Source organism: Megalobrama amblycephala, linkage group LG11, assembly GCF_018812025.1.
Source record: "Megalobrama amblycephala isolate DHTTF-2021 linkage group LG11, ASM1881202v1, whole genome shotgun sequence".
Lineage (NCBI taxonomy): Eukaryota > Metazoa > Chordata > Actinopteri > Cypriniformes > Xenocyprididae > Megalobrama > Megalobrama amblycephala.
In genome coordinates, this window is record NC_063054.1 from 28,729,447 (window position 1) to 28,754,536 (window position 25,090).

At 37.9% G+C, this 25,090-nt stretch overlaps 1 protein-coding gene across 1 annotated transcript in view; it reads right to left on the bottom strand.

Annotated features, from left to right (window-relative positions):
* The window catches only part of tnfrsf21 (tumor necrosis factor receptor superfamily, member 21), a 30,576-nt gene extending 7,033 nt beyond the window's left edge, over nucleotides 1–23,543 (bottom strand). The window contains exons 1-4 of the mRNA XM_048207280.1: nucleotides 22,914–23,543; nucleotides 16,115–16,751; nucleotides 13,979–14,503; nucleotides 4,463–4,728 (exon numbers count right to left, since the gene is read on the bottom strand). Coding sequence (XP_048063237.1) covers nucleotides 4,463–4,728; nucleotides 13,979–14,503; nucleotides 16,115–16,751; nucleotides 22,914–22,994 — 1,509 coding nt within the window. The 5' untranslated portion in view covers nucleotides 22,995–23,543. The remainder of the gene's footprint in view (nucleotides 1–4,462; nucleotides 4,729–13,978; nucleotides 14,504–16,114; nucleotides 16,752–22,913) is intronic.
* Nucleotides 23,544–25,090: the final 1,547 nt, after the last annotated feature.

Below are 25,090 nucleotides of genomic sequence, written 5' to 3' on the forward strand. Positions count from 1 at the left end.
TTCAGACAAACACAATCAGAGTTATATTTTAAAATATCCTGGCTCTTCCAATCTTTATAATGGTAGTGAATAGCGCTCATGAATTTAAAGCTCCCAAAAAAGTGCATCCATCAATCATAAAAATAATCCATATGGCTCCAGGGGGTAAATAAAGGCCTTCTGAAGTGAAGTGATGGGTTTTTTAAAGAAAAATATCCATATTTAAAACTTTATTAACTATTCGGTTGTTTAGTCTGACGTCAAGCTGCAGCGCTTCAGGGTCCAAACGCTCTATCTCATACCACAAGAAAACAACAAATGGTGCTAATATACATACACGATGTGGTGTAATACTACAAAAAATTTATAATCATAACCTTTATCTCCATACCAAAATTCCAGATGGCCAGACAATGATTCATCTTTTATAAATCGTTAAAATATTAATGTCTGTGACACTGTGAGCACGGAGACTGTTGTGTAGACTCTAAGTATTTAAAATTTTTACCTTTTAAAAATGATTGATGTTTAATATTAATAAATAGCGCTCATAAACGGCCGTCGATGGCATTCTCAAGTGAAATGAGTTGAGGCTTGGACCCGGAAACGGCGTTCCTTACGTCACGACTTAACAAGCGGATAATAACTAGCTTCCGGCAGATGACCATATGCATCGATTTGCAGCGGAAGAGTAACCTGACTTGACACATGACTCCACGAGGAATGCGTAAGCGCAGAGGATAGAGCAAAACAAAACATCGGTCATGAATTAGAAGTCTAAAACGAGAATTTTTTTTTTAAACGAGAATGTCGGAGGATTTCGATATAATAGAAGAGGCGCTTGAGTTTATTGCACAGCCCTATTTGTTTAAACCGTGAGAGGCGTCTAAGCTTACGCTACTCCTACATCCAGCGTCATACATCGCGTCAAGGATTACTTTTTGTGGCACAAGTCGACTTGCACAGTATGTGTATGGTCGTCTGCTGGAAGCTAGTTATTTTAGTTTATAAAGTTTTAAATATGGATATTTTTCTTACAAAAACCCATCGCTTCGCTTTAGAAGGCCTTTAGGCCTTTAGTCTCCCTGGAGCCGTATGGATTATTTTTATGATGGATGGATGCATATTTTGGGCTTCAAAATCAGAACCACCGTTCGCTACCATTATAAAGCTTGGAAGAGCCAGGACATTTGTAAATATAACTCTGTGTTTGTCTGAAAGAGGATAGTCATATACACCAAGGATGGCTTGAGGGTGAGTAAATCATGGAATAATTTTCATTTTTGGGTTAACTATACCCTTGAGATTTTTTTCAATGTGACATTATTTTCATGCCAATTAAACATTTCCCTACAAAATTCTCATTACTGTAATGGGAAAGTCAACAAGCGATGACGTATACTTTTAAAATGAATTAATTTTAAAATTAATTCAAAATTAATAAAAAAAAATTGTAAAATAATAAAACTATGTAAAATTGTGAGGGAAAAAATATCACAATAATGAGAATGAGATTTTTACAGTAGTCTAGTGTGCTTGAAACTATTGTCAAACGTTTGGGGTCAGAAAGACTATTTATGTTATTGAAAGAAGTCTCTTATTCTCACCAAAGCTGCATTTATTTGATTAGAAATAGAGTAAAAACAGTAATACTGTGAAATATTACAATTTTATTTTAAAATTTAATTGATTCCTGTCATGGCAAAGTGACTTAGTGCTCAAGAAACATGCATCGATGTTGAAAACATAACAGCTGCTTAATATTTCTGTGGAAACCCTGGATACTTTTTCAGGATTCTTTGATGAATAGAAAGTTCAAAAGAACAGAATTTATTTGAAATAGATTTTGTAATAATGTAAAAGTCATATTTGTCCCAAACTTTTAAACAATACACATATCAGCATTATATTATAGCAGAACCCATTTTGTTTGTATTAGAACTGAAACAAACCAGAAGCTGCTCAGTTTCCATATCTAAGGTCTAGTGTCAACGAAACCAACAAATGCATTATTCTAAGCACACACTCTACTGTTCAGACAAGTTGCATGTCGCAGGAAGAAGGATGGGCGTATACCCAAATACCTTCTCTATTCACATCGAGCAGAAAAGCGTGTGGCAAATGTCTGAAACCACAACATGGGAGCCACCAAGAATGCTGTGCCATCACCCACCAGGACACAAGCCACAGATGTGGAAAGTGTGTCATTCCCACACTGATCTTATTAGCCGCAGTTAACACTGCTCCAGACTCAACAAGACCACCTACAGCACACAGCACATGGTCCACGTCCGGCTATAGAAAGCTTGGTAGTGGAACTTTTAACATTATACATTTAAAAAATCATTTCGAGATAAACAAAAGTTCTTTGTTCCTTCTTTATGGCTTGGAAAACCCGTCAAAATGCTGTATATAAATAGTAGCACAGGACAGACAGTGCTGGTGACGGCTTTCAGGCGGCGTCTAAAAGTTCTGAGGCTGTTTGGCTGGAGTCCATGACAAGTGGAGCACTGGGTGTGTTTATCCTCTGAGGCCCCTTATCTGAGGTTTACTTGCATGTTGAGTCCAAGTGGTATGACTTTTTATCCTTTGTAACTCATAAAAATGCATGTCTCTCAATTTCTGGGCAGTAAAAGAACTATTAACAAAAGAATCCCAGAGAAAATCAAAATGAATATGAATTTAAAAAGTACAAGAGACTAAAAATTTGGCATATTCCTTCCTTACTTTCCATACATTTCTGTCATCAAAGATGAACATACCTCAATCCAAACTTCCTCAACACACTTAATCTGATACTAACGTCTGCCTCTTTCTTACCATGTGCAATTCATTCACCTGACGGGAGGTTATGCATGCTGTGGCACTGGAGTATGGGACACAAGTGATTTGATCTGGAAACATGTGGCTCTGATTAATGCAGCTCTTTCCAATAATGAAGTTATACCCCCATTGCTTTACCATTTTCATTCAGCATCGCTAATTCAATATCAGATCTTGTAAGCATCATGTTTTTTCTCAGAGAAACAGAAAATGCCCTCACCAGGCCCATGTAATTCTCACGTTGGGGGAAGTTGTGGCCTAATGGTTAGAGAGTCGGACTTGTAACCTGAAGATTGCAGGTTAGAGTCTCAGTACCTCTATTCCACTCTCATCAACTGAGGAGCCCTTGAGCAAGGCACCTAACCCCCCAATCACTCCCTGGGCGCCACAGCAAAAAATGGCTGCCCACTGCTCCGGGTGTGTGTTCAATACTCACTGCTGTGTGCGTGTACACTTGGATGGGTGAAATGCAGAGCACAAATTCCGAGTATGAGACAGACGCCACGTTACTTTCACTTTTTTTCTTTCATGTTCCGTAGTTCACATCTCTTAAAGAAATAGTTCACCCCAAAAATAAAAACCCTTTCAAATTTCAAATTTGTATGATCTGTTTGAAACATAAAAGAAGATATTTTGAAGAATGTTGGTAACCAAACTGTTTTGGTTACCATTGACTTCCATTGTATGAACAACAATAATAACAAAAAAATACTTGAGATATTTCTCAAATTATTCCTCAAAATATAAATTTTCATAGTTTTATTATATTAAATGATTCAAAGATCATTTTAAATTCTAATTTAAGAGTGAACTGCTCCTTTAAACTCATTGGAAAAAAACATGAGGATGAGTGGCGTGAACGAAAACTGCTTTAAAACAGGACGTGCTCTGCAGAGAGATGATTTTGCTCTACCTTTACAGACGTAAGTTCAGTGAAAGTCAACACCCGCACTGGCAATTAGGTGATTATGAGGTGGCGTTGACAGGCGTTGAGAGTTTTATCTCAGTTTATCCTGGTTATATCAGTGGCATCAAAATATGTCCAAAAGCCTTAACTTCACCATCTACAGTGACCTTGAGACAAGGACAGAGTAAATAAAGTGGCTTTTATCAAATCTGCACACAGGAAAGGCTTGAAACTCTAAAATGAAAGTTGATGACTGATCCTCCATCTCCGGTAGCCTGTCAGGCCTTTGTCATTAGTAATGCAGCTCAATTGGATGCAGCCAGGAGTCATGGGGCACTCGTGGTTTGTTTACCCTTCTGCACACGTATTATCCAAATAGAGTGTTATGTAAGACTATATACACATGACAACTTGATCCATTATTGTGGCCAGACAAATACAGCAGCTATATTACTACTAAATGTAAACCATTTAATAATATATATTTTATATAAAAATATTCAATAAAACAATACAAACATTAATCAAATAATGAATCTCATCTTAGATTAAAAAAATGAGTCTATCAGTAGCCTAATAAAAGCCGTTTTATTCTACGTGAAGCATGTTGCTTCATGGGTGCCGCCAAGTTGAGCTGAAAATGGCTCACTTCATCCTGTTATAATGGCTGACTGCAAAAAGTTCATGTCTACAATGATATCTGTAACTGAAAAATCACCCTTCATTGTCAACAGAAAACCTAGAGTTGCTCACCTGAGGATTGTCTTCCATGACACTGCGTATCTTGTCCACCACGTCAATGCGGCGTTGGCGGTGAAGGGCATTGATCAGCTTAGCCAGGTTGGCGTCGCTGTCACGTATGGTCCAGTGCTGCAGAGCAGCGTATGCCCGCTCGTGATCTGCCGTGTAGCCGTTGGAAAAGGCGGCCACCTCTCGCTCGGTGGCACTGGCCAGAGACTTGTACAGGTCAATCCACTGACTGCCAATCTGTGCTGCCACCAGCTTCAAGATGTCAACACCTAAAGAATGAGAGGAAAGGTCAATCCTATGTTTATCTACTGTAAACTGTAGTTTGAACCTCATAGACCAGTACAGTACAATATTACCAAGATATTACCTTTGACAACCTGTACTGATATATTACAGTGCAGCATGCCATATATTGATATACAGTACAGTTCAAAAGTATTGGGGCAGTATGTATGCCTGAAGAAAATGATACTTTTGTTCAGCAAGGTAGCATTAAATTGATAAAAGAAAATGACAGTAAAGACATTTTGCAATGTTACAAAAGATTTCTGTTTTAAATAAATTCATTTTTTTAAAACTTTCTATTTATCAACGAATCCTGAAAAAAAAAAAATATATCATGGTCAGTGTTGCCAAGTCTGTGGTTTTTAGTGGAACTGGGCTACTTTAAAGGTGCCCTAGAATTAAAAATTGAATTTATCTTGGCATAGTTAAATAACAAGAGTTCAGTACATGGAAATGACATACAGTGAATTTCAAACTCCATTGTTTCCTCCTTCTTATATAAATCTAATTTGTTTAAAAGACCTCCGAAGAACAGGCGAATCTCAACATAACACTGACTGTTACGTAACAGTCGGGGTGTACGCCCCCAATATTTGCATATGCCAGCCCATGTTCCCAACATTATGAAAGGCATTAGACAAGGGCGGAACGTCTGGATGTGCACAGCTGAATCAACAGACTAGGTAAGCAAGCAAGAACAATAGCGAAAAATGGCAGATGGAACAATAATAACTGACATGATCCATGATTACATGATATTTTTAGTGATATTTTATATTTGTAAATTGTCTTTCTAAATGTTTCATTAGCATGTTGCTAATGCACTGTTAAATGTGGTTAAAGTTACCATTGTTTCTTACTGTATTCACGGAGACAAGAGCAGTCGTTATTTTCATTTTTAAACCCTTGCAGTCTGTATAATTCATAAACACAACTTCATTCTTTACAAATCTCTCCAACAGTGTAGCATTAGCCGTTAGCCACGGAGCACAGCCTCAAATTCATTCAGAATCAAATGTAAACACCCAATTAAATACAATACTCACATAATCCGACGCATGCATGCCACATGCATGACGAACACTTTGTAAAGATCCATTTGAGGGTTATATTAGCTGTGTAAACTTTGTTTATGCACTGTTTAAGGCAAGCACGCGCTCCGTGGGCGGAGAGCACGAGAATTAAAGGGGCCGCGCAGCATAAATCGCCTCATATTTAATGATGCCCCAAAATAGGCAGTTAAAAAAATTTATTTAAAAAAATCTATGGGGTATTTTGAGCTGAAACTTCACAGACACATTCAGGGGACACCTTAGACTTATATTACATCTTGTAAAAAAACGTTCATGTCCGCGGGTTGAAGCGACCCCAAATAACATGATATTTAGCCCTGGAATGCAAATTTTACCAGGGGAACGCCTCCAAAAACACGGATTTTACCCCCCAGAACACGATTTTTACCAGGGCAATTGGGCGGGTTTTGTTGTGAAAACCTGGGAACCCTGATCATGGTTTCCACAAAAATCAGCACAACTGTTTTCAACAATGATAAAAATGCAGCAAATCAGCATATTAGAATGATTTCTGAAGGATCGTGTGATACTGAAGACTGGAGTAATGATGGTGAAAATTCAGCTTTGCATCACAGGAATAAACTGCTTTTTAAAATAAAATTAAAAAAAAAAAAATTAAATAGAAAAGAGTTTAGTGTAATAATAATTCACAATATTACTGTATTTTTATCCAAAAAAGCCTTGGTTAACAATAAGAGACATTTGTTCAAAAACCAACTCCAAACTTTTGAACAGTAGCGTATGCACTAAATTTTGTATCAGCTGTATCTAAAATCATTCACGTGTCTTGGAAATGTAATGCAGTTAGCATGATGTGCCGTTGGCACAGTAGACAGACACAGAGACAGACACAGTGAGCGAATGGCATCATACAGTGCAGAAGGGCAGCACTCTAGAGTTACAGGCTTCTGTGGGACATGCTGTCCCATGGATAAGGTCATAGAAATAACCTAGATTGATGCCTGCGTTTATATACTTGGTGTAGTGTGACAAACAGTAGCCTCCTAGGGGATCCTTCTAAAAGTGAACCCCAGAGAACTGTGAGCGCAATCGAAATGTTTTAACTTACACTCTATGCATGTGTGTGGCATATTTTCACTTGACACTTATTAGTGGTGTTTGCTATTGCTTATATTTAGGGTTAGGAATCTGAATGTTCTTTGAAGTATTAACTATTGTGCTATAGACATGAATCATGAATATATTTAAGTAATAAAATATTTGATATGTCAAAAAAAAAAAACTCCCTCAAATTTTGTGGGAAAATCCCATTGATTCACAATGAAGAAGGAACATGAGCCGTATCAATGATATTAAACTAACACTGCTACGGATCAGAATACAATGCGTTCCAAGCTAAGGAGATTTTCATGTCAAACACCACTCCGGTTTTCTTCAGAAGTCTAACACTTCAGAAATCTAGTTGTATTACATTGTATATCCCTGCTTGATAATTATTATGTAAAATCAATGAAAAAAGTGAAAAGAAAAACACCCAAAAGCCAATAAATTATATTAGTTGTAAACAGCAAAACAACTGTAAAAACAAAAAATATAAAGTATTAAAACTGCCAAATAAAACAAAATAATAACACCAATATATATCAATTAATCATAAATATATCAATGACTGTATTCTACATTTTCTGAAAAACTCTATTGTCAAAGAGCAAATTATAAATCATGTAAACTTCCATGAAGAGAACCCAACATAAGACAACACAGATCAATGTAATCAATGTTGAATTTGTCTCTACTGAACGTGACTGAGTTCAGCGTAACAGGATGACTGTGGGGGACAACTGCTGCTGGAAGGTATTAACGCATCTATCTGTAAGCCAGATCTGTCTTATTTGGGATCCATCTGTAGCAAATTCACTGGAGCTCTCTGGGGGTTAGCGTGCCACAGACTGTACTGCAGATCTAAAAATGCCAAGGCCTGCGGGCTGCCCATCCTCTCGCCTGTCGTTTCCAGAGGTCGCTACGGCATGACAGAGCGCTAAAGGACGGGCGGGCTCTGTCTGAGTCTAGGCCAAAGTCGATAGGTTGCGTGATGCTTTCCCATGTCTGTATGACTGTACTGCGTGATGGACTTGGTTGCCCTAGTCCCGCAGGCAACTTTTATGGAATGCTGGGAAAACATGTGCCGGCACATGTTTGAATGTACAGTGCGTTTACAAATGTTTCAAGGCTTATATATGTGCTTCAGTCAGCAGCTGTAAACTGTAAAAAAAAAAAGATTTTTCTAAGTAAATAAAACAAAACTAATATTTCGGTCGTTCTCCTTCAGAATTTCACATTTAATTCAGTGTTACTTGTCTATCTGCATGCAATGATATTTGAAAAAAACTACATGCAGTAACACTGACAGTGAGTGATGCATGTAGTCACAAAATCACCCTTTTGTGTTTACAGGAGATGTATTTGAGACGTGTCACTACCAGGTGTAAATGGCTGACCACTTGTTATCGTCCACCCTTTGTGCATCATAATAACAGCTGTAAATACAAAAGGCATTGTGTGAAAGTGTGGAAACACATTATGGATCATTTGCATGTGCATAGACAATAGCTTATCAGCCATTTACAACAGAACAAAGCCTTAATGTCTACATATAAGAAATCAAATGAGGTGGCAAACCAGCTGCAACAGGTCTAGGTTGGCTGGGAAACAAAAGAATCCTCAAAGGGAGTCAGGACTTCCCCCTTTTAGTGAGTCGCCGTGGTGGCTTTGTAGGAGTGTGTCACAGCAACGCAGCCGTCCCATAAATCCCTGACACCTCATACACAATACCAGCCACAGTAATTACCACTTCCCCATCAAAACAATGATGAAGACCAGGGGAGGCTCACTTGCAAGGGGATCCTAGCTTCCCCCGAGTTTCCCTGACTCTTACACAAAATGCTGGCAGAGTTGAGCTCACCCATGAAGTTCCTAATCGTCTCTTATAAAACCCCCAGCCCACCCTGATTCTGGGCAGTGGGCTTTTATAGATAACACCTATTGCAGAGGTTGTTATATGGGGCGTACACGCGGGTGGTTCTACGTCTTTGATCTCCGCTATGTGTGCTTTGTTATACCTCCAATGAAAGAATTCATTATTTGTAAGATCGCTCCTTCATCTTTATATATGTTTCCCATGCGGCCCTTTATGGCCATTATTTCACTAATGTAGTAAACGGACACACATGCACTTCAGGCTGCCCAATTACACACCTTGAATGCATTAGGGAAATGTTTTGTGTTGTGTTTGTAGAGGCAACCGGCTGTGTAAAGGTTACCTGCGCTTTCTAGCATGATTCGAGGAGGTTCTACTATCTCGGTTTAACTCAGTTCAGCGTGTAATAAATTCTTTGCCTTGCAGAAGTCAATAAACAATGAAATTGTTCACGTTTAGGAGTGCAAGGGAGAAAAACACCACAGTAAAAATAGCGCAAATGTTTTGTTTTATTTTTTGTACCTGGTGGAAGTGTTTAACTTTTTTTTATTTTTTTTATGTTTTTGTTTCTTGATATCCACCATTTTCAAGGCTAATTAACTTTTTGAATATCATAGAAGTATTATTAATCCACAGAAACAAAAATAATGTTGTATTTTCCTTATATCACAATAAATAATAAATTACAGTAATGTGTAAATAAAAGTAATTGTTTAGAATCCAGAAGAAATTTTCAGTGTTTGGTTGTTAGGGTGTGGACCATAGACTGTAAAAAAATATGGACGTAGTGTCCGTGACGTCACCCGTAGATTTCTGAACAGCAGTTTTGAGGCGAAAATGAGGCCGCTGCCATCTTAGCTGAGCGTCACCGCACGTCACTCCCGGATAACTGAAAGTGGGCAAAGAGGCGGGACGTAGTTGAACTGAGGTGCCATGGTTACTGAAACCACGCCGCCTAGCTCGACTTGACCATGTTAGCAGGCAAAAGCAGATACTATCTAAAATATTAATATTCTAATGATATAACTTATCTTTATTAGTTAATAAAGATAAGTTATATCATTAGAAAGTTCTAAAGGTTTACTGTCAATCTACGGCGTCTTTTTTATGATATGCTCCAGCACCAGTAATTGAAATTTGTGTCAGGTTTGCAAATGACAACACGAAAAATCAAACGGGACTTCATACCTTTAAAATGAAATAGTGATTGCGAAATGAATCCAATCCATTGCACTTGGGTAAAATGTCAATGAGTGTCCATTGAAAAACAAACAAAAAAAACAGTACTTTTTGTCCACAAAAGCGTTAAATCCATGAAATATTAATATATTATCCATTGTTTGCATCACATTTCTTCTGAATGATCTCCTCTCCATCATTGTTCTTCAAGAAATTATGCAACCTGAGCAACGTTTATGTTGTAAAACTGTATATGATCATATATCTCACAAAAAAAATGAGCCCGCATCCAAAATGCAGCAGTTTTAGTTATAATATCCAAGCAGTGCTAAAGTATAGTAAATCTCACGAACAAAACTTTTAGCCAATGCCACGACGATCCCCGAATGCGTGCACATCTACACAGACGCATATCTGTATCGACCATTAACGCAGCAAACCATATTATTTTATAATTGTATAAAATATTCCCGAAAAAAGCACAAACAGGTCAGAGATGCCAAATTCAGCAGCTGGAATTAGCTGAGGTGACGGCTCACAGTAGCGCGATCCACCTGTCACTCAAGTGACCACGCCCTTAATTATGCAGAACTTTAAGGCTTGATATAATTTAAACAGATGAGTTATAAAAAAAAAAATCACCCCCCTCAGAGTTGTCATGAAGGGCAACATTAGCAGTATAGACCAAAACCACAATTTGTACCTGTAAACATGTTTTTTTCTGCTGTAAAATTGACCATTTTAACATGGGACTCAATGAGATTCTGCTCTCTTTTTAGCGGCCAGTTGATGAATTGCAGTATTCCTATTGAAATACAGACATTTCAATAGGAATACACATGATTAGGAATTTCGCATGAGGGCAAAAGATTTCCCCATTCACATTTTGCATCAGGTTTAGTAGGTGAGGTGAATTTGTTTTGACCAACAAAAAGTTGCTTGGTTTGAAAGTGATTTCTGTGTGAGCTGTGCTTTATACATCACTACACTATTGACAATAGACAACGGGCATTTATTGCTATGAATCATTGCTATATGGTTTCTCTTACTGGCCTAAATTTAAAAGCTAAAAGTCGCTATATGATATTCCATTCCCTAGAATTTTCAATGTGAGTCTAAAATATATATTTTACACATTGTATTGTTCATTTTATCATAAGTGTGAATGCTTTAAAAAGTAACAGCACAACTCTTCTCAGCAAAACACACAATTTAAAGGGACAGTTCACCCAAAAACTAAGATTTTGTCAAATTTTGTCAACAGCCTCATGTTGTTCCAAACCTGTATGAGTTTTTTTCTTCTGTTGAACAAAAAGGATGATATTTTAAAGAATGTTTATAACCAGACAGTTGACTGCAGCCATTGCTTTTAACAGCTTTTTTCCCACTTTGGAAGAAAATGGCTACTGTCAACTGTCTGATCACCAACATTCTGTAAAATATCTTTTTTTGTGTGTGTTCAACAGAAGAAAGAAACATATACAGTTTTGGAACAACTTGAGGCTGAGTAAGTGATGACAACATTTCCATTTTAGGGTGAACTATCCCTTTAAGTTACCAGTCATGTCTGTAGCATGTGTGGAACGAGTTACGTACAGTATGAGTTACATACCCAGTACTTATGGTTAGGGGTTTGCTCAACCATGAGTTCCCAGCAGAATATACCCTGAATTCAGACACCTCTCATGACACATAAGTTAGTTCCTCTTCTCATCTCCCACAAGGGCAAGACCACTGATAAACTCATCTAGCATTAAACCACAAAGAACTGGAATAATCTGGTTCCAACTGCTTGCAGATGAAGAACAGTCATACACGCACAGAGACAGATATCTGAGGCCAATATAAACCGGTGCCCATCACCACAGTCCCGACTAACCTAGTAACAACCAGGTTGTGGGGCACAGAGTGTGAAATTAATAATAAAAGAGAAACCCCAGAGAAGTAAAGCAGAGGCTATCCAAGGAGCAGAAGGAGAAACAGAAGAAGTTCAGGCTCTATATGATCATGTGACTGACAGAAAATGAGAGAGGCGATCTTGACATTGTGTTTTCTAGAGCAGAATAAATGGGATTAACAGCACTGGTGTGTTGATAGATCCACAGATGCTCTAGTGTATTGGAATTTCATTGTGCCATTTTTCATATTACGAAGAGTGAGTGTCTGGCATCTGCCAAAGCATATAGCCATTAACACTATTTCAGAAATCTATAAATGGCATTCAACAATGAAGTTTTCGTTAAAGATGAAGTGTGTAAAGCCTGCACAAGTTTAAGGACACTCCCTCTGCCTGCCATTGGTCAGCCAAACAGGCATCAACGCCTCAAAATCATGCCATTGATTGAATCTTTGTTGCTATGCTGGTCGGGATTCTCAAACAACCAGAGCAATGTTTGGAAACCACCACAGTGTTTACACTTTTCTGGGACAATCAACCTATGAATGATTTACTTATAGATTACCTGGGACAGGAGAAAGTATTTTAACATAGAAAAAAACACACATTTCACCTTTAATTACGTTTTTTGTTTAAATAACTATAGTTTAAAGTTGAAGTGCTATTCACACTATGTGGATATTTTCAGATTTTAATACAAAATCTCTACGAACTTCTTCACAACTAGTCTGAAATTAAAAATTAAGTTGAAGTTGATTTTTTAAAGGTGCCCTAGAATGTTTTTTTCACAAGATGTAATATAAGTCTAAGGTGTCCCCTGAATATGTCTGTGAAGTTTCAGCTCAAAATACCTCATAGATTTTTTTAAATTATTTTTTTAACTGCCTATTTTGGGGCATCATTAAATATGCACCGATTCAGGCTGCGGCCCTTTTAAATCCTATAATACAGTGCATAAACAAAGTTCACACAGCTAATATAACCCTCAAATGGATCTTTACAAAATGTTCGTCATGCATGCTGCATGCATGCGTCGGATCATGTGAGTATAGTATTTATTTGGATGTTTACATTTGATTCTGAATGAGTTTGAGGCTGTGCTTCGTGGCTAAAGCTAACATTACACACTGTTGGAGAGATTTATAAAAAATGAAGATGTGTTTATGCATTATACAGACTGCAAGTGTTTAAAAATGAAAATAGAGACGGCTCCGTGAATACAGTAATAAACGATAGTAACTTTAACCACATTTAACAGTACATTAGCAACATGCTAACAAAACATTTACAAATATCACTAAAAATATCATGTAATCATGGATCATGTCAGTTATCATCACTCCATCTGCCATTTTTCGCTGTTGTCCTTGCTTGCTTACCTAGTCTGATGATTCAGCTGTGCACAGATCCAGACGTTAATACTGGCTGCCCTTGTGTAATGCCTTGAACATGGGCTGGCATATGCAAATATTGGGGGCGTGCATATTAATGATCCCGACTGTTACGTAACAGTTGGTGTTATTTTGAGATTCGCCTGTTCTTCGGAGATTTACATAAAAAGGAGGAAACAATGGTGTTTGAGACTCACTGTATGTCATTTCCAACTCTTGTTATTCAACTATGCCGAGATAAATTCAATTTTCAATTCTAGGACACCTTTAATTGTTTGGTCTGGCCAATTTAAATCAGGTATTTTTGATGACATTTTTAATTATAACCAAAATAGTGATAGATGATAAAAATGGTGAAAAATTAAATAAAAATAATCAAAATTACAACAACAAAAAAAGTAAAAAAAAAAATGATATATTAAAAAAAAAGGATATCAGACTTATCAGACAGAACCCCTAAAAGGACATGGTGATGGAAAAAAAATGAGATGGGAGGAAAAACTATTTTCGCTCTAGCAAAATATTTGCATTCGTCCATTAAAGCACTGAAATATAATTTTTCCTCCCACCTCATATTATTTCCATCACAAAGGTTTAGCGAATGAATGCAAAAGTTTTACAAGAAACATAAAAGTATAATATAAATATAATTTTTCCATGTCCCTTTAAGGACTCTGTAATTTTATGCTTTTGTGTTGTTTAGTCACACCAGACTTTATTGTGAACAGACCTTTGCACTGTGTGCTTTTAACTCACCCTGTCCATTTGAGTAGTAGATCCACCTCTCCTTGGTCTGCGCTGGAGACCTAGGCTTCTTGTGGATGGCTTTCTCCATAATGCTGCTGGGATCCTGTCTTGGACCCTTCTTCAGCACCCGTGAACTGCGCTTTACGCTGCATACCACGATCACTATCAGCACCAGCAGAAGCAGCAGGACTATCATCCAAGGCAGGTGCTCATTGATGTCAAAGTGCTTGTGCGTGCTAGGCCTCGGCGCACCCCTGCGGATAGGCCGATAACCCAAACCTTGGGCCTTGCCCTCAGACAGAGTCTCCACAGCCTGTTGGTTGGCAAGCTGGGGGTCTCGTGATAAGGAGATCTTGTGTTGCGATTTAGGAAGGTCCTGAGTTGCAGCGATTAAGAGTCCTCCATCCTCATCACTAGTCTTGGAGGAAGCTATGGTTGTGGGAATGTCTTCAGAGCCAAGGGCCGCATCTGTGCTACTGAGGACCGGCTCGGCTACATCCTGAATCTCCGCAGCTGGTAAAACTGGAGTACTTGCTGTGCGCAGAGTGGGTCATTTAATAGCAGAAAAAAACAGAGAGAGAGAATTAAATACAGATGTAAAGATGAGCTTAACCTAGACAACAAAGCAGAAGGGAGGGAATCTAAAGCTCTAATCCAGCATCAAGCTGGCATGTGTAAACAGCAAAGTGGAGCTGTGCTGCTCAGCCAACATAATCTCACATGGATTTCTCATCTTAACTGCTCAGATCTGACCCTAAAAACTAAAGTCAACGCAAACTGAGAAATCAGAAAATTAGGGGGGTCAATACTACTGTTTCAGTGGTGTATATATATCCATACAGGTCTAAAAAGAGTCATCTAAAGAAACCCAGTGCTGAGGTGGACACCTTATATTCACATCGCATACAACCACTGTTGTATTTAAACACCAATTTAGGGAGGTTGATGAAAGGGTTGAGCAATCATGTTGAACAGAGGAAGCTGTTAGTAACAACAGAACCAGTGGATGAAAGCACTTGTACAACAAACCACTATCTATCTATCTATGTATCTATCTATCTATTAGGGCTGGGCAAAAAAAAAGATTTTTTGATTAATACGATATCGATTTTCAAAAGCCACGTATCAATTTTTTCTGTATTTATTTCCGCAAACACTGAACATAATATCTGATTGACGTTAAACGTATGCTGCGTTCACGCCAGCTCGTATTTACCGGAATCTTGAGATGATAACACGTGACATTGTATTCGGAGCAGCTCACGTTTTGAACTTGGAATTATGCGTGTCTATGGCACCACTATCAACGCCTAAATGAATCTACAGTGGCCAGGTGGTACAGCAGTCACATGGTACACCTGAGAGCTTTCAGAAAACACCCAGTTTACAAGCTGTAATTATGAGCTCTACGAGGACGTGAATGCTTTTTACAAGCTAGAATCTCGTAACTACAGGAATTACAAGGTGGCGTGAACGCACCTTTATTACTAGTCTTCTCCACTAGATGTCATCCTCTTATATACCTTGCATGATTTTACAGCCGGGCCGGTGTCATTCATTTAGTGCTGAACATGGCGGATGCAGCTGTGCCTTTCTGTTTAACTTTCGGTTACGGTGTCATTATTGTATGTATCAGTGCATTAGTTTTAAAGTGACAGCCACCTAAAATTCCACAAGCTGTCTGTGTTTTAATGTTAATCAATCTAAAGAGAAAATCACTCCGATCTTGTGTTTTTGTAAGTTTTAATGAATAATGTTTATATTAGTAGTTTTAGCTGTGGTCTCAAATGGAATCAAGAATTGTTCAATTTCACTGGTATCTAAAATATTGGGTGTCATAACCTTATTTATTACAATATAGGCAGGCTATTCATGGTTCAAAAACAATAACTATTTTATTCATTTATTATTTCTTTGTGGTCGGGCCAGTGAAAAATTATTGAATTTATTGAAAAAAAAAATAAAAAAATTGAGAATCGAATCTGAAAATTGAATCGAGAATCGAAATTGAATCGAATGGAGACCTTGAAAATCAAAATCGAATCGGGACTTCTGAATCAATACCCAGCCCTACTATCTATCTATCTAGCTAAACACACTCTAATCAGTAAGAAATAGCTCTACATTGAGCTTTTTCACTCTCACCTCTATATGCTGACTCAGTGCTGGAAACCGTGGAAACGGAAGCATCTCCAAGTAGGACATAGGCTGAACTCACTGGAGTTGGGCCACACACACTATCTTTCTCCTTGGTGCCTTTAATTAGCAGCATTAAGCCCAAAGACAGGCAATCTGTATGTGCTTTGCACCTCAGAGCATCTGATGCCACGTCTGAGAAGGTGCCATGCGGACATTGCTTGCAGCGCACATCCTCTGTTTCACTTCCTCGCTTTCGGACACCCCACCCCGCTTGACATAATGAGTGGCGCTGACACTTTCCACCCTGGGAGAAGCTACCTGGCGGACACATGCACAACCGATCGGTGGTGGACGTGCAGGGAGTTTTCTCGACAAAAGGGGCTTGGCAGCGTCTCTGACAGCGGTGACATTGCTGAACACCGTTCTCACCCCGGGTGAAGGTGCCGTCCGGACAGGGGCTGCATTCCCGTACGCTGGCCTCTGTGCAGTGGGAGGACACGTAGGTGCCCGCCGGACACTTGTCGCACACCAGCTTGTTACCAGTGGCGGGGTCGATGTGGTGGTAGTGTCGAGAAGACAAAGGCTTCTCTGTGGTTGGGCTGGGGGTCAGTGTGTGGGTTAAGACGTCACCGACCAGCAGAAGCTAACAACAATGAAAGAACAAGAAAAAGACTGTTATGCAATGACAATACAAACAATCATAACACACAATAATGTCTAATTAGCATGAATGACCACTGTGTCATCGGTTTGTACTATAAAAAGAGTCAACAATACAGTATAATGATAAATAATTTGTGTTCCGAAGATGAAAGTCTTACGGGGTGTGGAATGACATGAGGATGAGTAATTAATGACAGAATTTTCATTTTTGGGTGAACTAACCCTTTAAGAAAATGTACCAACAGTCGTTTAAAGTTGTGATGAAACAGAAGCTAGCGAAGTCTGAGTGAAACGGATTATTGTAAAAAATGTAGAATGGGAACTTGGTTCTGTCCATCAGTTGTTGATTGGATGGACGCAGATCTGATTGCGTAGTTTGGTAGTATCAATAAAAGTAAAGAGTGTGCAAATCGTTTTCTTTGAAATTACACAAAGAAAACAATATTTAAAATTGTTAATCATCTCCACTGTACTTCATATGGTCTTAATGAAATAAGGCACTAAGTAAATATGTAAGTAAATAGATAAATAAATAAATTAGACACTATATTTGGCTACACCCGGGGGTTAAATTGGGCCGGGGCCGTCCGGGGCTGAGCCCCGGCACATAGGCTTATCAGGGCTAGACATTAACGCTTAATTTTTTGAAGGGGCAAGAGAAAGGGTGCACACTGCCAGCATCTAGAATGATTTTGATCTGCTTTTTAGTGTTCATAGCAGAGGGCTCTGTCAACTTATTTTTACAGTTTGTCAATTGTTAAGATTTTGTAGGCTTTGCATATACATGTGCACTCCTCGAAAGCCTGAAAACACAGAGCCCCCCCGACATAACAAATCCCAATTTAACCCCTGGCTACACCATTTGTAAAGACCCATTTAATTCATGCAATGGGCGAAGTATACTTTGGGCTTCATGCATTTTTCTTTGGACCAATGATAAGCTCCTTTCAATTCACTTGTGATATGGGAAAATTTTCAAAATGCCGTACGCATACTGCGCAAGTCGACAGGACAGGGCAACAAACTGAAGCTCCTCTTCTCTTATATCGACATCCTCCAACATTTCTCTTTAAAATTTCTCATTTTAGAATTCTAATTCATGACCGGTGTTTTGTTTCTCTCTATTCTCTGCGCTTCTGTGTTCATCATGCGTTGAGTTCACTCATCATACTCAGAGTTCACTCTTCCGCCGCAAATCTATGTGTACGGCCGTCTGCCGGAAGCTACTTATTTCACTTTATAAAGTTTTATATATGGATATTTTTCTTACAAAAACCCATCGCTTCGTTTCAGAAGGCCTTTATTAAAGGTGCTAAAGAGGATGTTTTGCTTTATACATTTTTGCAATATTACTTGAAACTGTCTTTACTAACTGATAAAAGACTATTTATTAGGTGCACTGAAAGTAATAATATTAATATACATAATCTGTGCACGAGGTAGGGCCTTAAAAACATCAGCCAATCGTTTACGCGATTGGCCCTCTGGCTTGTCAATCACTGCCGTGACGTTCCTTGTGAGAGACGAGCGCGGCTGCGCTCTCCAGTAACTTTCCACATTCCACAGGTGCCGCACGCAATGTTTTTATCAGGAGACAGGAGTAACAACTGCAGATTATGAGTTACCTGCGGTGAGTCCGACATAATGAATCCAAAAAACACGACACAGCGAATGCCGGTGGTAAACACTCGTGTTCCAATACTCGTGCATGAGTTTTGGGAGGCGTTCCTTTGAAATGAGTTGTGAAGGAGGGGGGCTGTTCTTACGCATGCGCTCATTTCAAAAACTCAGTAACAGTCTTTGGATTCTCAGTCGATGAAAAAATCCTCTCTATCACCTTTAACCCCCTGGAGCCGTATGAATTATTTTTTGTGATGGATGGATGCATTTATTTATGGGCTTCAAAAAATGTCTCTCCGTTCATTACTGTTATAAATCTTCGGAGAGCCAAGATATATTTAAATATTTCTCAGATTGTGTTCGTCAGAATTTAGAAGTGAATGCAGTGAAAAACACTAATGTGCACTGTCCCGAATGGGTGGGGAGTTTTGCTTTTGTTGAGTTTGTCTTTCTTTTCTTTTTTTTCCAACTGAAGTTTGTAAAAGAAATAATTATTACAATTGTCTTAATGTGTGTATTTACTGTTAAAAGTTAATTGATAAAACAACAGTATGCAAAAAACAATTGTCCATTGGGCTTATATTGGGCTTATAAGAAAGACATTATTGACTGATTGTATCAAAAAAGGGAAAAATCACCATAACAATTAACTATACCTTTTAGGTAATGAGCATTTCGAAAAATCTTTATTGATGATATTGACGAACTTTATATTGTGACATCAAAATGCAGTGGCACTGGATCAACGTTCATGTTATCCTCAGTCTGTTATGTGAGCAGAAATGTAAGCAAGTCATATTTCCTCTCTAAAACACTGACATTGTAAAGTCTGCATAACATTTACACAGTCTGCAACAAATCACTCATGCAAAAACACTTTAACAACATTGAACCCTGGAATGTGTTGACAGCACTCTCACAGCCCGGTGACCTTCAAAATAACTTTTAATGACAAGAAGCCTGTAAACACAGCCGCTCTTAAGTTACTTCAGCTTGAGCGTGCCCCATTGAAAGACAAATTCCGATCATAACGGTCCCCCTCTTTCATCCGGCACATCCAGCAAAGCTGACTGCACAGCATGTGAACCGCACCTAATATTCTTTATGATGCTAGCCCACGTTTTAATTTCGCACCTAAATAGGGCTTTGGCCACGACAGGCATCTTGGGCTCAGTACAAAAGTCGTCACCAAAAAATATGATGCTGGAAAGCGTGAATATCCAGCACACAAGGGCCTCGCTGCATCATCAGTTTCTAAACACAAAGTTCTATTAACTGCTGATCATGAATCCCCTGGAGTTTTATTACAGTTCCTCAACAACAGACCGCACAGAAGAAGTATAAAAGTGCAGAAGACTAATTTCCTTGCTAATACGGGGAGGGCTGAATCAAAACAAACATGACATTAATATTCTCCAGCCAACACATACTGACATCGCTGGGAACTGCAGGACGATGCCAGACCGCTTGGGTTCGGATACACGTGTTGCTCTTCGTGAGGTGATGGGGATTGTTTCAGGAGGACAGACTGAACATGAATAGCGATTAGACAAAGCTGTGCTTTCCCAGCGGCCTTAGCTCTAGAAGAGGGCCAGCAGTGAGCTAACAGACAAGGGTCTGAAGTAGGCCAGCGAGGGGGACAACTTCACTGCTGACAGGACAATGTCTGTTCGCTGAGTGTGCTACTAAGACAAAGAATGAGTACACTGTTGCCACACAAGTTCACAAGTTCTTTTAATGGGCTCTGGAAAGAGGAACATTCAACATAAGATAAGAGGAACACTTTTTCACGCACTCTTGCTTTCGATAACCACAAGACATGATGTACAAAACAGAAAGACATGTTACAACTCCACCTTTTCATCCCAGCCAAAAACTGAGTCTGGGTTAAAAGGGCACTTGTATGAAACCTAATATACATTCTTGGGCATTTTATGAAAGCTTATATATAGACAGACGACTAATGATTTATTACGTGAGAGCGTATTCACATTCTCGGTCCATGTCTGTGTAATGTCTCGACTTTGGAAAAATATGGAGTACTGGCACCAATTCAAAACTAATCCTTTTAGAGCTGTGACTGTCAAAGTGTCACTTTAAAAGACACCAGAATATCTCTTATATGAATATGAGGCACTCATATACAAAAGAATAAGTGCTAAAGCATTCATATTATTGCCCATAAAGGCTTCTTAAACTCACTTGAGAGTAAGACTTACTCTTCTCTTTTGCTTATCAGAAAACTGATATTAACCATAAGGCCTACTGTATCATATTTGATATGTGAAATTCTAAGGCCTGTGAAGACTATTATTAAAAACCTGTTGTAATATACACAATCTAATACATGCCTCCTGCCTTTTGATTAAAAGTTTGGGTATTTTTTTTTTAAGTAAAAGGCCTTTTATGATAATTGTCATAATAATACATGTCTTTTTAATATTTCGTGATTTTTCCATTATATATTTTGCCCCCACAATAAATTTGAGCTCTAAGCATTTAAATATCATATATATGATATCTTAAAATGACATATTATTGGGAGATATAGAATGACAACTGATATTTTGTTATGTTAGTAGTCTGTTATACAGTTATAACAAAAACCTCATTGATTTACATTAGTGATCAGAATTTCATCTCACTTTTGATCATATAAATATAAGAAACTGCAGCAAATTACATAATTTTGCTCAGTTTGGACCTCTGAATAATACTGAGGTGTTTTTTTCTCTTCAGGTGTGACTCCGTATTTTCATTATATCATACTATATGAGGCATAAAAGCCTGAAATCTTAAATATGATACAAAATATAAATTAAATACATTAATTTTTTTTTATTTTGTCTAAAAGTTCAATAAATTCCAAAAAAAAAAAAAAAAAGATTTTTCTGATTATAATTTTATATGTCCAGATTTACAAGCTTAAAAACAGTAGTTTACAGCTTGCAATGCTTGATTGTTGACTCTATGAGCTATCTATGATGATTCTGAATGAATAACCTCTGAGTAAATAGTCTTGGCGTTTCACTGATTTCATGAGCTTGCAATCTGTGTGTATAGACCTTACATAACTTAACAATTATTTATAATTACTGAGTAATCAATGATGAACTAAATACTAAAGATACGTGAGGAGAGTAAATGTAAAAGTGTAATCTGTGATCACCATGTGGATCAGTGAATTTGGCTATGGATGGACTTCAGGGATAGAGTTTGTGACAAGATAACATAGGGTGTAAATCTACAAGAACAGACACAGGGACAGATGTGATATCATAGGGACTCCATGTGCCAGAGGGCACCTGTTACACCTCCGACACATCTTAACTGAAGACTGCAGAACAAAAACAAACACTCCCTGTCTGGAGGCATGAATGAGCGAGGAATATTCCTGCAAATGTCAGGACACCTGCCAAACACATTGCATCATGTGCGTCAATGCCAATAAACAAATTTTCAAGGGCGCGTGGATGATTCAAACTGACAGAGAAAACTGCTAATCCTTCCAGCGTTGTGAGGCTAATAATTTATATCGGCCCGCATTGGTATCAAACAACTAAATCCAATTTTTGAAAACTGAGCTGCATTAAGGGATTTAATGGTCTCCTGATAAAGACTTGCTAATGGATGAGCCATTCTGATGTGATATACCAAATTAACCTCAACTGACTCCATACTGCATGGGGATATTAAGTCATGTAAATGTTTACAATACATTAGGCATATTAAGTCATGTCAGGGTATCTTCAAAACAATAAAGCTATTGTCTATGAAACAATGACATAAGTCAAGAAAATGTGTTTAAAATCATAACTGGTATACATAAAATATACAATATCAGATAAACGACATCAAAATCATGACTTATAGGGATGTTAAGTCATGTAGATCTCTTTAAATAATAAATAATATTAAGCCAATATCAACAAAACAAAGGGATATTAAATGACTGTATTTGAAATGATAACTAGGTAGGGATATTAAGTAATGCAAATGTCTGTAAAATTATATATATAGGAATATTAAGTCATAAAAACAAATCTAAATGCTCTTAAAATGATGTATACTCAAGCACAAAATGCATACTTGCCATTTTAATATCTCCTAAAATAGGTCAAGCAGTGTCCCTAATTTAACCTTTAAAATTCCACATTTGTTAGAATTGTTTAAGCTTTTTTTTTTTTTTTTTTTTTTTTTTAAATATTGAGTAATGTAGGGAAAAAACATGAAAACTGTCCCTCAAACAATAGGCTACAATGACAATCTTTGCCATCCATCTATTTATCTATCTTAAACTGTGTCTTAAACCTAGGTGCGCCACAGAAACAATTAACATTTCTAAAAGGAAAATAACTGATTTATTATTCTGTTTTCATCTTTTGTTTTAGGCTCCATCCTCACTAGTATACACTAAGTGCGACACCGAGTACATCTACTGTCCCTTTAAATCGAACAAAAGCCAGAATATTCGAGAGGACAAGAGAAGCATAATGCGAAAACAAATGTATCCCTGACTTACCATCAGCGACCAAGTCATAGACATTTTCCCAGGCATTGTCCCAATGGAATCACTCTTGTTTAAATATGCCCAGGTCCACATCTGTTACTTTTCGGCTTCATAGGTGGAGCATCAGCATCTCCGCATCAACAGGACACCCACATTGTTGTGAGGTATTGTCCCTTTGCTGGGTTATTCCCTCAGTGCACAAATTTCGTCCACTGACGCCTTTTTATAGTCTGTTGCCCGGAGTGTACGGGTTTCAAGTAGTAGGGGATAAGCGCTTCGTTTTGGAAGAAGAACGCTATAATTCCCATAGCGATGATGGATGGATCTGTGGACTGAAGTCTGGCTGCTGTTTGTCCAGGTTACGGATTCGCCTGTGCCGCAAAGACGGGCTGCGGATGATGGGCGGGTACTGGCGACACACGTCACAACCGAAACTAGCCACTGGCTGCTTGGCAGAGGCGCACGCCGTATCACAGGGCTGATCCGAGACGGTTTCCGGGAAGATACTGGGGGTGTTGTAGTGTAAAGTGTACAGTAGTGTACCCTACAGGGCATTAGCCTAAAAAATATTATGACTAAAGGTGTTACACAGGTGTACACAAAGATGGCTAATTATTATCGTTTTGACACACATTACATTGTGGCAAATCATTACAGTAAACTGGACAAAGTGACTTTATAAGTTAACCTATATCCTATCGGTCAACAGTTTGGAATATTTTTTTTGTAATGTTTTGTAAGAAGTACCTTATGCTCACCTTTTAAGCTATATGTATTTGATCAAAAATACAGTAAAAATAGTTATATTGTGAAATATTATTACAGTTTAAAATAAATGTTTTTTTCATTTGAATATATTTTAAAATGTATTTTACTCATGTGATGCAAATCTGAATTTTTTTGCAGCCATTACTTTCTTACTTTATGCTGATTTGGTGCTCAGTTATTAATAATAAGTCCTCCTTATTATTATTATGTGTTTTGAAAAATATTAATGAAACAGCTTATAATATTTTGTGGAAACTGTGAAACAAATTTTTAAGATTCTTTGATTAATAAAAAGTTCAAGAGAACAGCATTTATTTGAAATATAAATTTTTTGTAACATTATAAATGTATCGACTGTCACTTTTAATCAGTTTATAAGGTCCTTGCTAAATAAAAATATTAATTTATTTTTTAAAAAAAATGTTTTTTTAAATGGTGGTGTATCATGGTTTCCACAAAAAAATATTAAAGGTCCCGTTTTTCGTGGTTTTTTGTAGCTTTGATTGTGTTTATAGTGTGCAATATAACATGTGTTCATGTTTCGCGTGTAAAAAAACACAGTATTTTTCACATAATTTACTTATCTGTATACCGCTGTTTCCACTGTCATAAAAACGGGCTGATGACTTCCTTGTTCTATGAAGTCCCTCCTTCAGAAATACGTAACGAGTTCTGATTGTGCCAGCGGTTCCTGTGTTGTGATTCGACAGCAGCTTAGCGCATCTTGCCCGGAAAGGTCACGCCTCTTACCATAACGTGGAGATGCACGCGCTCAGTGTTATTGTAAACATGTCTTTAATTTTAGCCTATCAATTTGAGCCGGAATCAGACCCGGTGATTGGACTGCGGGATGAAAATAACAGCGTTTCGACGACATGGCGACAAACACACTCTACAAACGCAACTCTTGTGTATTCCTGTGGGCGGAGGTTAGTCAAAAAACTGTTTTAGTGACGTCATTAAAGAAGGAAGTAGAGGGATGTAGTCCAAACTGGCCGTTAGATGTAGGCGACTTCTGTTAAATAAAATATCTCGCTTGGCATTGAACTTTGAGCTTTAAAATTTTACAGATTTTATTTATACTCTAACAACAACATTACACACTAACTAAAGTTTGAAACATGGGATCACGAAGAACGGGACCTTTAAGCAGCACAACTGTTTTCAATATTGATAACAATAAGAAATGTTTCTTGAGCAGCAAATCAGCATATTAGAATGATTTCTGAAGGATCATGTGACACTGAAGACTGGAGCAATAATGAAAATTCAACTTTAAATCACAGGAATAAATATATATATATATACACTGCCCGGCCAAAAAAAAAACAAAAAAAAAAAAGTCGCTGTTTGGATTTTAATAGGCAAATACTTAAGAGTCTATGGATGGATCATTATTACAGTGACACACTCCATCTTTA